Source organism: Eptesicus fuscus, chromosome 6, assembly GCF_027574615.1.
Source record: "Eptesicus fuscus isolate TK198812 chromosome 6, DD_ASM_mEF_20220401, whole genome shotgun sequence".
Classification (NCBI taxonomy): Eukaryota; Metazoa; Chordata; class Mammalia; order Chiroptera; family Vespertilionidae; genus Eptesicus; species Eptesicus fuscus.
Window position 1 is genome coordinate 26,942,315 of NC_072478.1, and position 17,112 is coordinate 26,959,426.

The window sequence follows — 17,112 nt, forward strand, 5'->3', positions numbered from 1 at the left end:
TGCGTGTGCTTGTTTTGAAGTGGGTGTGTCTGCATAGGTCTGGGAGTGTGTGTCCTTGAGTGTGTCTCTGGGGAGGAGAGGTAACTCTGTGTGTCTCCTGTCTCCATACCCACGGAAACCTGCCACGACCTCTCCATCCACCTTCCTCGGCAGCTCTGTGTTGAGTCACCGAAAGAATCAGAGAACTGAAACGTTTATGGAGCACGTACTGGTGGCGCCCAGAGTCTGTCATGGGACCCCCAAGGAAAGGTGACAGGAGACAGAAACAGGTGTTCATGGAACCGACGGAGCAAAATTTAGGTTCTACTAAACCTCAGCACCTACCGTGGGCCAGGCCCTAGCTAGAGGGCTACTTTTATGCTGTGGACTCAGTTTCCTCGTCTGTAAAATGGACCTGATATTAGCACCTACCTCATAGCTTTGCTGTTAAGTGATTGAGTTGAGTTTTGTAAAGCTCTTTAAACACTGCCTGGCACAGCCTACGGAGTCAGTAAGTACCAGAAATCACTTATAACTGCGAGCACATCCATTAACCCACGGGTCAGTGGGAGCCCCTGGGAATCCTCCCCTCCCTGCTCAGGGTATGAGGATTGTCTTAAAGACCTAACAAGGTGGATGCTCAGATGCCTGCACAAAAACTTCCCTTTTGGTCTAGCTCACCGGTTCTCTCAGTCAGTGTAGAAAAATGAGGAGATGAGATCAGAAAGGTGCTGTTCCAGGCATCAGGGACTCGGCAGTGAACAAAACAGACAAAAATCCTGCCTTCGGGGAGTTTCTGTTCTCGTGGAAACAAAACAAACACGAGAAATGAAATTGATTTGTCACTTGACAAAGGTGAGTCGTTATAATTAGTTATTATCCATCAAAGGCTTTCAATACACTTTGCCGTTTTACCTTCATGAAAGATGGCACTAACTTACGCCAGCAACAGATGTATCAATTGACTTGCACCCTCACAGAACGTAATATCTTTGTTGAATATTAGAGTGGGGACAATCCTAGGGTGATTAAACACTTTTTTATGTGAGTCTTTATTTTATGATTTCTCACCTATGTCTTTTATTTTTTTAGTTTTTAAAAAATAATATACCACTTGTTAATTTTTTTGAATGGTACAGCCACTTTATATTTATTTATTTATTTTAAATCCTCACCTGAAGATATTTTTCCATTGATATTTATTTTTCATTATTTTTTATTACATTTTTTTATTATTATTGATTTCAGAGAGGAAGGAAGAGGGAGAGAGAGATAGAAACATCAATGACAAGAGAATCATTGATCAGCTGCCTCCTGCACGCCACCTATTAGGGATGGAGCCTGCAACCTGGGCATGTGCCCTTAACCGGAATCGAACCTGGGACCCTTCAGTCTGCAGGTAGATGCTTTATCCACTGAGCCAAACTGGCTAGGGCTGTCTTTTATTTTTAATTTTTTTTTAAATGTTAATCCTCACCTGAGCATTGATATTTAGAGAGAGTAGAAGGGAGGGGGAGAGACAGAGAGAGAGAAACATTGATGTGAGAGAGATACATAGATTGGTTACATCCCCCATGGGCCTGGACCAGGGCCAGGGATCGAGCTTGCAACCTAGGTATGTGCCCTTGACTGGAATCGAACCCGAGACCCTTCAGTCCAAAGGCCAATGCTCTATCCAAACCAGCTAGGGCTATGTCTTTTATGTGTTCAAAGTGACATCCATGAGCTAAACCAGCTAGGGCTATGTCTTTTATGTGTTCAAAGTGACATCCATGTCCTTGGCATATCTCTCTGTTTTTATTTATCTCTAATGAGTCCATATATGAAGGATGCTACTTTTGAACATGTTGCTAGCAAATAGCCTTTGTTTTTAATAGAGCTAGGAATAACATAATTTACCAACAGGGACCACCATGAACCCTCATTTACCAGGTATCCTAGCAATGAATTTCTTAAGAAATTTCTTTGGAGTGGGACACATAGACCCAAGAAGTAGTAGCTATGAAGAGAGCACTCTGACCTGAGTAAGGCCTCTCTTAGCTCAGGATTAACGTGTCCATCTTCTAAAACAGATTCCACATTGCCAGGCACCTTTCTAACATAAATTAGACCAGCCCACTCCCTTGTTTCAAACCCTCCCTGGCTCCCCATTGCCCTTAGAAGAAAATCCAAACTCCTCCCATGCCCTTCTCAAAGCCACCCTTTCCACACCACGTTTTCCTTTGGTACTGTCCCAGGTAGAGGCACCTGAGCTCTCCTGCTAACTCATTTCTGCCATGTTCCAGGGGCTCTGCTGCACCCTCCTGCGTGGCTTTGGGGAAGCCTCCGTTTTCTCTTCTGAGAAACAGGAGAACGAAAGTACGGACCTCATAGGCTTGGTGACAGGGACCCAATGGGGTAACTGATTGTAAAGCATGGAGGGATGTCCATTTGCTTTTTCCGTAACCTTGTTAGCATCTCTTCCTGGGGGGAAGGAGAGAAATTGGCAAACAGCTGCCTTGGGACTCGCTTTCTGATCAAAATGAGGATACAAAGTTAGTACTCTTACTAGACCAGGGAAGGCAAGCCCTTCAGGGCTCAGGGAGGGCATAGGACCTGGCAGGGATTGTAGGGAATTCGTGTCCCGTCCACAGAGGGCCCATGGCTGACACTTGGACTGGGGGCCCAGGAGAGCTCCAACCTCTCACGTGGAAACACTCATTGACCAATTCTTTAAAACAAAAACAGCCCTAGCTGGTTTGGCTCAGTGGCTAGAGCATGGGCCTGCGGACTGAAGGGTCCCGGGTTCGATTCCGGTCAAGGGCACATGCCTGGGTTACAAGTTTGATTCCCCAGTGGTAGCCGTGCAAGGGGCAACCAATCAATGAGTCTCTCTCATCATGGATGTTTCTATCTCTCTCTTCCTCTCCCTTCCTCTCTGAAATCAATAAAATGTAAAATAAATAAATAAATAAATGCAACAAAAACACTGTGTGGGCCTCTGGGCTTGCATTTTGAGAGACTGCTGGCCCAAGGGGACAAGTCTAATAACAAACCTCTTTTGGCCCTGGCCAGTGGCACTCAGTGGTTAGAGCGTCAGCCCGTGCACCAAAGGGTTGTGGGTTCGATTCTTGGTCAGGGGCACCTACCTGGGTTGCAGGTTCGCTCCTGACCCGGGTGGAGGCATGTGTGGGAAGTAACAAATCGATGTGTCTCTCTCACATTGATGTCTTTCTCTCTCTTTCCCCCTCCCCCTCCCTCGCTCCCACTCTCTCTAAAAATCAATGCAGGGGGGTGGGGCGGGGGACAAACCTCTTTTGTGTCACAAGAGACTAAACATCTGTGATTCCAGAATTTGGCCAAATTCAGTGGCTATGTCCCCTCCCTTCCTATCTGCCTGCAGTGTTGGGGGACACCAGCCCCACCCACACGCACACGTATCCCTTCTGCTTCAGAGGACCCATGCATTCTGGCCCATTTTTAAAACCTGTTCTTCCCACTTCCCACTGATTCTCTGAACTCCCTCAGAACCTTCCCCAACATTCCTTTGCCCCCTAAGACACCCAGAAGTGACCCCTGTGTTGATTACTACCTGGAACCCTGAGCCCTGGATTCTAGAATGCTCACGAGGAGGGGTGAATATTCTGAGGGTCTAGAACGCCAGGCCTTCCAAGATGCTGGGAGTCCGCAATTTCAGTGATCCTACGATTCTGAGCCTCCCAGGTCCCAGAACTCAGGGATTCTCCGGCTTATCCCTGTCTGCCCGGCTCTTCCATAATTGCCCCTGACAGATAATAGTGTCTCCGGGCGGAAACCATGGTTCCTCTAATCCAGCAGCCCAAGCCCAGGGCCTGCTGCCCACCGCCACCTGGCTTTCCCTCACAGCTTAATGAGAAAGTCAGAACTAATTGGAACTGGCACCCAGCACTTACAGGGCTCGGTGTGGCCGGCTTGGCCTCCGTATGTTGAAGCCAAGTGTCCCTGGGCCTTGCTCTGATCTGTCCTAGACATCAACAGGTATGACACGTGAGGCCTGGAGCTCAGCCTGATAAGGGAGGTGGCTGGGGCCGTGATGACCTGGTTCTGCAGGTAGAGCCAGCCTGCTCACCTTCCCTGGAGAGAGTGCACAGCCTCGTTCTACCACTTCCCTCTGTCTGCCTCAGTTTTCCCCCTTTGTTCCCTGAGCCAGCCTCATGGTTTGCTGTAAATTGCTCAGCACATGCATTGTGCTGTAATCTGTCCTTGGGCACATGGGTAGACTCCCAGAGGGATATAGCTAGTTTATTATTTCAATAGCTATTATCAGAGAGATTATGCTATTTCACACTCCAAACCCCAAGATGTGAGATGGCTCTTTCCCCAAAACCCCAGCGACATGGTGAATGATCGAACTTTTTCACCTTCAGCAACCTAACAGATTTCATTTAAAAAAGGTATTTCATGGTAGTTTTACTCTATATCTAGTTTACCATGAGTGAAAATGACTTCCTGTCATGTGTTCAGAAGACACTGTATTTCCTTTTTTTTTTTTTTAATGTATTTTTATTGATTTTAGAGAGGAAGGGAGAGGGAGAGAGAGATAGAAACATCAATGAGAGGGAATCACTGATCGGCTGCCTCCTGCACGCCCCCTACTGGGGATTGAGCCCGCAACCCAGGCATGTGCCCTTGACCGGAATCGAACCTGGGACCCTTTAGTCCACAGGCTGATGCTCTATCCACTGAGCCAAGCCGGCTAGGGCTCATTTTACTTTTTATCCAATTTCCCCCCCTCCCGCCCCCACTTTGCTTTATCCCACCTCCTTAATCTATCACCTATGGATTTCATGTAACCCACCTATGTCCCTACTTTGATTGCAATGTATAAATACAGATGTAACCTGCCATTCTCCAGAGTATTATCTCAATTCCCTGAGGTTCTGCTTCCTGGCATATGTCGACAGATTGGCTCAAATAAACTCACAAAAATTCTTTACAGCTGAAACCGGTTTGGCTCAGTGGATAGAGCGTCGGCCTGCGGACTCAAGGGTCCCAGGCTCGATTCTGGTCAAGGGCATGTATCTTGGTTTCGGGCACATCCCCAGTAGGGGGTGTGCAGGAGGCAGCTGATTGATGTTTCTCTCTCATTGATGTTTCTAACTCTCTATCCCTCTCTCTTCCTCTCTGTAAAAAAATCAATAAAATATGTATTTTAAAAAATTCTTTACAGGTTTCAATGTTTTTTTAAAAATATTTTATTGATTTTTTTACAGAGAGGAAGAGAGAGGGATAGAGAGTTAGAAACATCGATTAGATTGAAACATCGATCAGCTGCCTCTTGCACACCCCCTACTGGGGATGTGCCCGCAACCAAGGTACATGCCCTTGACTGGAATCGAACCTGGGACCCTTGAGTCCGTAGGCCGACGCTCTATCCACTGAGCCAAACTGGTTTCGGCTTCAATGGTTTTTTTACGTTGACAAAGCTATGTACATATTAAGGAAATCAGCTTTTTCTCTATCAATCTTGGAAAAGTTTTCCTGACTTTGGCTATTGACTGTCTAGTATGTGTATGTGTGTGTGTGTGTGAGTGAGAGAGAGAGAGAGAGAGTTTTATATTTGTTTGCAGTTAGTTATTAATCTTTTAATTAAAGACTTCAGGGTTTAATGTCATGTTTTAACAAACTAGGATTATTATTTTTAATTCCCATGTTTTCTTTGTGTAGTTTATAGTCCTCCCCTCCCCCTCTTTCTTTTCTGGGAGGGGTGATCCATCTGGAATTTGCTTTTAGCCACTTTCAAAAATCTTAATCTGAAATCTCATGATTGTGTAAGAAGCTTCATAGTCAGCGGACAATAGCGTGAGTGTTGAAGCCAAGTGGCTGGGATTCAAATCCTGGCTCTGCCATTTTCCCTGTGTATTGTCAGGGGAGCCATGTATCCTCTCTATGCCGCAGTTTACTCATCTGTAAAATGGGAGATAATAGCATCATGTGGGAATTAAGGGGTGTGTTCTATTTTTTAAAATGTGTTTTTATTGATTTTAGAGAGAGAGGAAGGGAGAGAGAGAGAAACATCACATTGTTGTCCCACTTACTTGTGCATGTATTCATTGGTTGTTTCTTATATGTGCCCTGACCTGGGATTGAATCCACAAGCTTGGTGTATCGGGATGATGCTCTAACCACATGAGCAACCAGCCAGGCCAAGTTGCACTTTTTTTCCTGAATATCCTCTTGAAACCAGACAACCAATGGGTCTGGGCTGCCTGTCACTACTTGAGCCAGTTCAGCAGAGACAGGGTTGAATCATATATGAGCGTTTATTCCAATGCCACCAGCAGTCTGGGAGAGCAGCAGGTCATCCACAAAAATCTGCTCTGCAAACCCCCACAAACCAGCTGCTTATCAGGTAGGACTAAGATTACATGGGAAAGCAGGGATGATAGACACGGGGAAGTAGGCTATGCGGCTGGGGCGGGACTCCATTGTTTGGGCAAATAGGTCGTTAATCTTTCCATGATAATAGGCAGTTCTTGACTGAGAATGGACCACATTCCCAGGTTGACTCCCAGGTGCGAGGTTGACTCCCAGGTCCTGGGTGGGGATACAACTCCCAGCCAGGTTCGAATGTCCTTTCTCTAACCAGAACAAGGCAATCATGGTTAACAGAGCATGGTTACCGTTTCCCATAACCATAGCTAGTCCCCAATATTCTATTTTCCCCCCTAACACTCTCAGCATAGAAAATTATATAAGTGACTGTGCTTCCGTAACATTTCTCAGTGCTCTACCCTCAGTCATTTCATCCTCATAACAACCCCATTGGGTAGATGGGAACGTGGAGGCCCAGGGTCGTGAAGTTCCTTCCTGAGGATTTTCAAGCGTCAAGGTCAGGGTTAGAGCCCACACTCTGTCACTGTCCTGTCCTGGCCTCAGCCTCCCTTTCGCCCTCCCTCCTGCCACTGCTGGAGGCGGAGTTCCCAGTGGGCTTCATCTTAACTGGCTTCTAAGTATAGACTGAATCATGGAGGTCAAGCCAGCATCCTGGACACCCAGAACTGGTCAGCCCTGTCCTGGAGGGTAAGACAGTGGGCAGGGGCAGACAGCAGGCAACCAGGGAAGGCTTTTGGGAAGAGGTGTGACTGGAGAGGCAAGAGGAGCCTGAGAAAGGGGTTGCCAGGGTGGGGGGACATGGAATCGGGGGTGGGTGAGCCTCCTGTGGCTGCCACTGACCACAAACCTTTACTCCTGCTTTTCCCCCACGAGGCACACACTGAACTATATAGTTGGTGATGGATCGTGGGAAGGTGTCTCCCTGGTGGGAATGTTGAACTCCTATTCATCTGCCAAAGCCCTAGCTCCAATGCCTACCCGGCCTGGGAAGCCATGCCCACATACTGGCCTTTCCCAGTCTGGGTTCTCTCCTCCTACTTAAGCCCTGACCTCATAGGGCTGTGTCCAACTCTGTATCCCTCACCCTCAACTGGGAGACCCTTGAGGGCAGGGTCCTAGGTGGTGATGTCTCTGGTGCTTGGCATTGCCCAGCCCAACCAGCACAGAGTAGATGCTTGCCGAATGTGTCTTGAAGGAAATAAGGAAATGAATGAGTAAGCGATGAATAGAATTCTCAATCACTTGTTTCCCTCTGCCCCCAGCCGTCCAGTGTTCCCACCTCCCTCAGCGTAAAAGCCCAAGTTCTCCCCAAGGCCCACATGGCTCTGTAAGACCGGCCCCTCATCACCTCCCTGACCTCACCTCTTCCCTCTCTCCCCCTTGCTCACTCTGCTCCAGCCACCAGGGCCCCCTCTCTGTTCCTCCAACCACCAGGCATGACCCTGCCCCAGGGCCTTTGCACGAGCTCTGTTCCCGCCTCGCCTCCGCCTCCGTCTGGTCTGCAGCACTCTTGACCCTTTGCATGACTGACTCACTGCTTCTCACCTTCAGAAGTCAATTCAAATGCCACCTCCTCAGAGAGATCTCTCTTAACCTAGATCTCCAACCTCGCTTCCCTTCCTTCTTTTTCTCTCCCTGGCCCTTCCCAGGATAGGGTGCCTTGTGTATTTAAGTATTCATCTTTACGATGTGTTTCCTCATTGTGGGCTTTGTTCGCAGGTTTCCCGGGCGCTTCCAGTAGGCACTGAATACATCTGTGCACGAAGGGAAAGGTGTCTGCGGGTGGGGGCGAGGGGCCCTCGGCCTGCCCTGCCCTCGGTCTGCCCCGCCCTCCAGGGACCTCCCCCAGGCACAGCGGGCGTGGCCGGGCGGCCGGGCGGGCGCGGCGGGGGCGGGCTGCTAGTCCTGTCGGGCGGGTGCGCTGGGCACGAGGGGCCGGGGCCGGGGCCGGGGCCGGGCGGGGAGCGCCCGGCGGGCGCCATGGAGGGGCTTCGGCGGGGCCTGTCGCGCTGGAAGCGCTACCACATCAAAGTGCACCTGGCGGACGAGGCGCTGCTGCTGCCGCTCACGGTGCGGCCGCGCGACACGCTCAGCGACCTGCGCGCCCAGCTGGTGGGCCAGGGCGTGAGCTCCTGGAAGCGCACCTTCTACTACAACGCGCGGCGGCTGGACGACCACCAGACGGTGCGCGACGTGCGCCTGCAGGACGGCTCGGTGCTGCTGCTCGTCAGCGACCCCAGGTGGCGGGCCGGGCGGGCGGGCCGGGGTCCCGGGGTGAGAGCGGGTCCAGGCTGGGAGAGGAAGGCAGGGGACCGGAGGGCCTGCTGGGGTGGGGGATGGGCATGAGTCGGGGCTGGGGGAGATAGCGGGGCACCAGAGGGCCCGGCTGGGGTCCGGGTAGGGGGGACGTGGGCGGGCGGGTAGACCAGGGGTCCTTCCCGACCCCTGGAACGCCTTCTCCCCCGGCCCCAGCACTGCCCTGCTGGGTACCGGCTGAAACAGGAATGGAGGGAGGCAGGCCCCGAGAGCCGCCAGGAGGGCAGCTGGATGCCCCCTGCCTGCTTCCTTCTTTTCTCTCCCTCTGTCTCTGGCCTCCCCTCCCTTTCTTTGTCTCCCCTCTCTCCCTCTCTCCGCGGTGCTGTCCTATTTATTCCACGTCCTATCATTCTTTCTGCCTCTCTATGGCTCGGCCCATTTCTGTCTGTCCATTCTGTCTCTGCTCTTTTCTCTTTCTTTCCCTCCGTCTCTCCCGGTGCATTTCTGTCTCTTTTTGGCTCTGTCTCTGTCTTTCTGAGTCTCTGGTCCTTCCCTCTTCATCCATCTCCCCCAGTACCCCTGCCAACCCACATTCCCATCCTGACACTGGCTGCCTACACTCTGCCCTGGCCACCTGGAGTCCTGGCCAGGGTGACCCACGAGGGGGCTGCAGAGAAGGGCTTCTGGGCGGCGGGGAGAGCACACACTGGGAGGTGAGGGAGATTGGCAGGGGCTGGTCACAGAGCTCACCTTGGAGATGCTGGGCAGGGGACACACTGGAGCCATATGTGTAACCCTGGAGTTCAGGGGGGTTGTGCTGGTGGGGCCACAGAGGCTTGGTCTGCCAAGCCTGGGGTGATGTTTTGAGAGCAGGAGCCTCAGATGCTGGTCCTGGAGACTCGAGGGGTGTGTGTGGGGGGAGGAAGGATCTTAGGGGCAGGGGGAGACGATGGGATGGTGACCGATGGGGGTTGGGGGCTTGGACTGGCAGAGGGTAGTTCCTGACAGTGCACCTTCTGCAAGGTCTGGAAGCTGGACAACCCCAGACATCACACACCATAATCATCGTTCAATACGCAATAAGCATTTATTGAGTGCCTACTGTGTGCCAGGCCATGTGCTGGGCACTGGAACCCAGTGGGGACTCGGACCAGGCCTGCCCTCACTGAACAGACATGAAACCAAATAAACATATGATTAATGTTAGATTGGAATGTTTTACACCTTCCTCCTTCCCTCCCTCAGCTCCTTCAGGTCTTTGTTCAGATATATACATCCTGGCAGAAATATATATATATATATATATATATAGATATGATATATAGATATAGATATAGATATATAGATAGATAGATAGATATAGATATAGATATAATTGATTTCAGAGAGGAAGGGAGAGGGAGAGAGAGATAAACATCAATGATGAGAGAGAATCACTGACTGCTGCCTCCTGCACACCCCTTTACTGGGGATCGCAACCCTGGCATGTGCCCTGACCGTGAACTTCTGGTTCATAGGTCAATGCTCAACCACTGAGCCACACCAGCCAGGCCCCATCCCTGCTTTTATCTTTCTCTCTGACACTTAGCAACCCCTGACTTCTCTATATTTTTCAATTTTTTTATTTTTTTTACCCCATCTCCCCCAGCAGACTGTAAACTTTATGAGGGCATTTCTGTGTTCACAGTTCAGTGCCTGGCACATAGTAGGTGCTCAATAAATATTTGTGGAATGTGTTGTCTGGAGGTGAGGAAAGGGCTGCTCAGAACGTTTTCCTAGCAGTTCCTGGATGTGGGGGAGCAGGGCTCTGACTTGGGGGTAAGTCCTGGCAGGTGTGGGAAGGTGCATCAGCCAGACACTGCGCAGATAGGCGAGCCCTGGAGTGCTGAGGTGAGGACGGCGTTTGGCCTGCAATCTGTGTCTTTCTGTCCCCCTCCTGCAGGTAGTCCGGGTTGGAGGAGGTGGAGCCATGACCGAGGGGACCGAAGATGCTGGCTGAAGGAGCAGGCTGGGGTGGGGGACACCTTCGGGAGGTAAGTCATTCCAGGGACCTTACCTGTTGTGAGGACCACAGTTGGGGGAAAAGGAGGCCCAGAGAGGAGAAGGGACTCACCTCTTTTGAGTGTCACCCCACCCCACCCCCCTGACTCCAAACCCCTGCGCTTTTCACCCCTTGGGCAAGGACACTACCCTTGCCTTCTCACTTACCTTTGGACTAACCGCGTTGCCCCTAACATGAATGACGCTCCCAGACTTGCTGTGTGGCCTTGGGTGAACGACTGCCTCTCTGGGCTCTGTTACCCGCCTCCTCACTTTGTACTCTTGGCCTGAATTCCTGTGGCTCCCACCCGGTGGCTCCCTCTAAGAATGGCTGGCTGCCTGTGGCTAAAGAGCCATCCTGTCCCTCCTGGGGGGCACCAGGCCCGTGGGGAAGGAGGGAATTACTGCAGGTGTTGCTGTCCACACCCGTCGGGAGGGGATATTAGGGAAAAGGGAAGAAGGAAACCTGGCCAGAGAGCTGGTGTTTCATGCTCCTCGAGGCCTGAATTGAGATTGGCTTATCCACCCCTCCTGCTGTTCCAGGTCCTGGGCTCCTAGAACACTGCCCTGACCAGCTGATGCCACTGCCGGGGACACTCCTGATGGAGCCCCACTCCCTGACACTGAACTAGGACATTGTCGCCCCAGCCCAGCCCATCAGGTTGGACTGTGTGCCCCTGAGGCCATGCAGCAGGAACCACGGTGCCAGCGTGGGCAGCCAAGGGATAGCGTGTGAAGGAAGCAGAGGGGAAAGGCGAGGGAACCAGGCAGCACCTCTCCCACCTTGTACATTCTCGTGGCCACACTTTGCCCAAGCTGTGCCCCTTCCACACCCCTCTCTGCGGCTCCAGCCCACCTGGAATTCCAGCCTCCTCCAGGAAGTCTTCTCGGATGCCCTCCTGCCCAGCCAGTGAGCACCGCATCCTCTTGTGGGTCCCCACAAGCCCCTCTCCTGTGAACAGCCTTGGCTGTGGGGTATAGCCAGTCGCTCAGGAAATCTCAAATGACTGAAGGTGGAGACTGGGGGACCCAGCCCTCTCCCAGTTCTCCAGCGTCGTTCTGTGCTCTACCCTTTTCCCCAAATACCTCCTCTCGTGGCATCTGTGCCCGCCCCTTGGAGTGCCCTCCCTTAATGCCTTGCCCCTTGCCTCCTGCATGGGGGGTTTCCTGGTTGGGTCTGAAGGACTCTGGTGGAGTAGGCAGAGATCTGGGGGCCCCTGTGCCTGGTAGAGCACTGAGGCTTGGATGGTAATCTCCCCCCTCCCCATCCCACTCATTTTTATTGTGACAATAAAGCACGTTTTTGCGCGGTCCCAAATGCCGAAAACAACTCCTTGCGGTCGGCTGCAGCCGCTCACCCTGCTTTCCACTCTGAGCCCTGAGCCACGGGTGGGAATTCTGAGGACGTTCCAGGCAGTGTGTTGTGGGAATTCTGGGTACAAGACCCCGCAGATAGAACGCGGAGCCTTGGTTGGATCGCTGACCTGCAGCCGCGTGGAGTCTGGTCCTTTGCGCAGACAGGGAGGCTGGTTGGGGGTGGAGGGTCCGGCCTGCGCGTGGTGTGGCGTTCACGCTCCAGCTGCTGGCCTGGCGCCTGGCGCCGGGAAGAGGCACGGGAGCCTGGGAAGAAATAATGTTTTAATTAAGAAAGAGTCATGTTGGCCGCAAGGCCCAGAGCGAAGACAGGTGGATAAGAAATCACGGCTGTGGGGACAGTGCGCTCACGTCTCCCTGGGAGGTACAGTGCTGTGACCCAGGTTGTCCCTCGGAGGTGGTTTCCGAGCGCCCTGTGGGTGCAGTGGGGGAGGCAGCCAGGCCCCTATTCTGCCAGGTCTGGGCTTCTGTCCCTGGGTCACATGCATGGGCCTGTGGGTGCACACACGTTTGGGGGCCCAGGACCCCTCCTTCCAGGGCCCAGCAGAGAGGTAGGGCTTTTTAATAATCATCCCAGCTCAATCCCTCAGCCCCTCCCTGCCAGGGTCTGTACCATATACTTGTGGGGCCAGCCACGCTGTTTAACCGCGATGGTGGCTATAATTACGGCCCATTTTACAGATGGGGTGTCCAAGGTCACCACCCTCCCCGCCAGGCTGCAACTCCAGCAGCCCTTGAACTGAGGGGTCCTCAGCCCAAGCGGGAGGGGGGGGGGGGGGCTGGTGAGGATGGGGGAGAGTTTCCTGCGTCTAGATGGGATGGGGGTCGGGGGGAAAGCACTTTCAGGGAGTTTTCACGGTTAACAAACACTATGCAAATTTAATGCAAATGGAATGCAAATCACCACCCATTTCTTAAGCCTCGACAGCTCTGGCATGTTGTGAAATAATAATGTTGGACCTGTCCCTTGGTGTGGGTCTGGAGGCGAGATAAGTGGCTTCTGGTGTCACTTTTTTCCAGATGGGGAAACTGAGGCACAAGCCTGGCCTGAGGTCCCAGAGCCACATTGTGGAGAGTGTCCCCATCAAGTGTCCTTATCGGCCAAAGTGGGGGGGGGGCTACCTATGACCCAAGGAGAAGAGCTGACAGTGGCTGGACGGGCTCACGGGTTTCTTGGCCTTAAATGGCGGGCTGCTAAGCCTGGATCTGGAGACATCTCGCATTGACTTGCCCGTTCCTCCAGTCCTTCTTTCTCCTCCCGCTCCATCTTCATATTCCTTGAATTCTGGACACAACCCGTCTGCTCCATTTGCATGCCTTACCTTCTCTGTTTGGCAAGCTTCTACGTATCCTTTAAAACCCCAGCTCCAATGCCCCTTCTTCATGAAGCCATTTCTGATCCTCTGAGAAGAGCCTCTATTTCCCTCTGGGCTTCTGTGGCCCCCGGTGTCTCTTTCTGGTCCGGCTGTGACCACTTGGGGCCAGCATTGTCACTGAACACCCTGACGGTTCCAGCACTGGCCTGGTAATGTCACACTTCCAGACCTTTGCATATGCATATTCTCTACCCAGAATGCCCTTTTCAGTCTTCTGTACCTGGTACACCCCTAAATTTTCAATGCCCACCACGAATGCCCCACCTCCATGTGGGGTCTACCACTCTCTCCCAGACCACACCTGGGTCCTGCAGCCTCCGTCCCTCTTTCTGGCCCACGCCTGCCCCTTGGAACTGGGAGGTCTGTGTGTCCTCCCAGTCTGGGGAGCTGCCTCTAGGGACCTGGGGTCATCCAGGCTGGGACTAGGTACAGAGGGGCTGGCAGTCGTGGAATGTGTACTGATGAAAGATTAAGTGTTTGAAAACCAAATCAAATTCAGACTTCATGACCAAGCGCTTCCTTCACCCTTTCCTCTTGCTCACGTCCAGGCCTTTGCATAAGCTGTGTCCTTTGCCAGGAATGCCTTTCCCCTTGAATCCTGTTCTGGGGGACCCTAAGCCAGGCGCCTCCCCTTTCTGGGCTGAGAAACTGGGGGAGCCCGCCCCCCACCCCAGGGCCTTTCAGGCTCCTGGCTCCACCCCAGGAGCAAGTCTGGGCTGTGAGAAGTTTCGGGTGAGACTTGGCAGCCACTTCTCTCTCTGGGGCCCACGGCGTCCCAGGGAGGAGCCACCTCCTGCCTTAGCTGCCCACCTGGTCTGTGCTCTCAGAATGTCAAGGGGCATTTTCCTGGGCACGTAAATCCAGACAGTTCCCAGAGGAGGCACCTGTGGCTTCGCTAGAAACCACACTTACCCGACCTCCCGCTTCAGTCCTGTTCTCTCTCTCTCTCTCTCTCTCTCTCTCTCTCTCTCTCTCTCTCTCTCTCTCCCTGAACTCAATTAAAAGAACCCCCTTCCCCCCTGATGCCCTGAATGTGACCTCGGGCATTTTTAAGCAGCTGCTGCGGCCATGCAGTTTGAAATAATTGGTTAAGCACCACCAGTTTACACGGATGGCGGATGGCGTGGTGATCAGGACACCCAGCCGTGGGCCCTCCTGGGGCTTCAGGTCCAGCAGAAGAGACGGGCTACAGAGTGGGGGCTGCTCCTGGTACCCCAGACACAGACTTCCTCTGATGACCTTGGGTAGTCTTTGTCCCTCTCTGGGCCTCAGTTTTCCCACCGCCAGAGGAGGGAGGTGTTTAGGGCGGCTGCGCCCGGAGCTACTCTCATGGCATAGGCTGTTGGTTGGCAGAGAGAGCCTGACTCATCCCCGTGTCCACATGGGTTTGAAAGAATCCTCCAAGGGGAAAACAGTTGTAAGAAAAAAAAAACACAAAATAAAAAAGTCGCAGAGTTGACCACCCAGCCTGCCATCTGACTCACCTGGGAGGAAACAGCCTCCCTGCCATCCCCTGCATCATCGGGGAAACTCGCCTGTCTCTCCCCGCTGTGGCCCGGCCCATCCCCTGCAGGCTGCGGCCTCACTGCGGGCTCAGGCCTAGCCCTGAGGGCTCCTGATGAGGCACTGACCTCACCCTTGTGTTCTGAGCTCCAGATCCACCAGACCCCTGGCTGAGGCCTCCCTCTTTCTAGCCACAGGCACTTGCATGTGCCGTTTCTAAGTGTGGAGTTCCCTCTCCTCACCCCTCATCTTTCACTCTCGGATTTGCAGGTTCATTGTCATTTCCTTGGGGAGGCCCTGACCAAGTCTCCCGTTTTGCATGCTCACACCATCCTGTTCTTTTCCTCGGTGGCATTAATTATTTAGGTTTTATTCATTCAATGTATGTGTTTCTCTGCTAGCCTGTGGGCACCGTGAAGGCTGGGAAGGGGTCTCAGCTGGTCACCACTGGATCACACGGCATTTAATAACCCAGTGTATGCTATCAACAATAAAATATACATATAAGAAAATAAGCCAGTGTAAGGGACCGGGGGACCGGGGACGTCCTCCCTTCTCAGGCTCCATGAAGGCCTCCTGCCCCGGTTCCTGTCACCATCGTGCCCGGCTCCAGGTGGCCACGGGGCACAGGGGCTCGGGATTGGGATTCCAGGCATTCTGGTTCCTGCCATGGTGATGAATGGGAAAAGTTCAGAATTAATTATTGGCTGCTCCTCTGGCCTGATGTGGACAGATACAGAGTGTCCTTGCTGCCGTGTCTGCCCACCACCTCTCAGGAGTTAATTAGAGGTTGGGAAGTGGCCGGCTCAGGGGAAGGTTCCAGAAGGCACTGCTGCCAGATGGAGTTGGGTGCACAGCCTAGCTCTGCTGGGCCACTTCGGGCAATTCACTTCCCCTCTCTGAGCCTCAGTTTTCTCATTTGGAAAAGGGAAAGAGAAAACATCCTTGTCTGTTGGGATGAATTTCTTGGGAGAATCACCTCGAGCTAGTAGAGTGTGGCGTATAGTAGCTATCCGATGGATGCTGCAGAAATGGCAAGTTGTCTTTGCAGGCTTAATTCTTCCTCTCCTACCACCACCAGCAGAATGAAGTGAGGGTTAGGGGCAGCATCCTTACCCAGAGGTAGATCTGTTTCCCTCACATGGAGAGAGAGAGAGCACATGGCAAACATAGGTCTGTTTGTAAAAATTGATCTAAGACAAAAACCACAAAGGACCAACAGTTTGTCTGAACTACTTCCTTTGCCCTCAAATTTCAGATTGCCTGACCCCACTGCGAGAGTACAGTGCCCTCTGGTGGGCAGTAGAAAGGTGGCATGAATACAAATGTCATCAAGTCCGCCTAGCACTGAGTGGTAGAAAGATCACCATAAATGTAATTTAAAACTTTCTGGTACCACTAGGAAAAAGTAAACATAAGCAGGTACATTTTATTTTAATAATGTTTTATTAAAATACTATTTGATTCAATACGTTCAAAATATTTTAACATGCAACCAATATAAAAATTTATTAATGAGCTGTCTTAGGGGCAGCATCCTTACCCATTCTTTTTCTTTTTTTCATACCAAGTCTTTAGAATCTGGTGTGTATTTTATATTCACAGAACATCTCAATTTGAACTAGTAAAATTTTTATTTTATTTATTATTATTTAAAAAAATATATATATTTAAAAATATATTTTATTGATTTTTTACAGAGAGGAAGAGAGTGGGATAGAGAGTTAGAAACATCTATCTGCTGCCCCCCCCCCCCCGCACACTCTCCACTGGGGATGTGCCCGCAACCAAGGCACATGCCCCCGACCGGAATCGAACCCGGGACCCTTGAGTCCGCAGGCCGATGCTCTATCCACTGAGCCAAACCGGTTTCGGCTATTTAAAAAATATTTTTATTGATTTCAGAAAGGAAGGGAGAGGGAGGGAGGAGAGAGAGAGAGAAAAACATCAATGATGAGAGATAATCATCAATAGGCTCCCTTCTACACAACCCCCATTGGGGATCGAGCCCACAATTTGGGCATGTGCCCAGGTTGGGAATTGAACTGTAACCTCCTGGTTCATAGGTTGACACTCAACCACTGAGCCATGCTGGCGGGCTATTATTATAATTTTTAATCCTCATCCAAGAGAATGAGGATTTTTTTGCCATTGATTTTTAGAGAGAGTGGAAGGGAAGGGGGAAAGGGAAAGAGAGAGAGAAACACTGATGTGAGAGAGACACATCAAT

General features: G+C 51.8%; 1 protein-coding gene across 2 annotated transcripts; it reads left to right on the forward strand.

Annotated features, from left to right (window-relative positions):
- Positions 1-8,248: 8,248 nt before the first annotated feature.
- On the forward strand, positions 8,249-11,941 carry TINCR (TINCR ubiquitin domain containing). Of its 2 annotated transcripts, none has more exons than XM_054716913.1 (3): positions 8,249-8,573; positions 10,532-10,622; positions 11,173-11,941. In XM_054716913.1, the coding sequence occupies exons 1-2, from the start codon at positions 8,314-8,316 to the stop codon at positions 10,533-10,535; spliced, it is 264 nt and encodes an 87-aa protein (XP_054572888.1). In that variant the 5' UTR covers positions 8,249-8,313; the 3' UTR covers positions 10,536-10,622; positions 11,173-11,941. The 2 variants fall into 2 exon arrangements, with proteins under 2 accessions (XP_054572888.1, XP_054572889.1); XM_054716914.1 differs by having other exon boundaries at positions 8,249-8,517.
- The last annotated feature ends 5,171 nt before the right edge of the window (positions 11,942-17,112 follow it).

Coding starts and splice junctions, on each gene's coding strand:
- TINCR (XM_054716913.1), top strand. CDS start 8,314: ATGGAGGGGCTTCGGCGGGGCCTGTCGCGCTGGAAGCGCTACCACATC.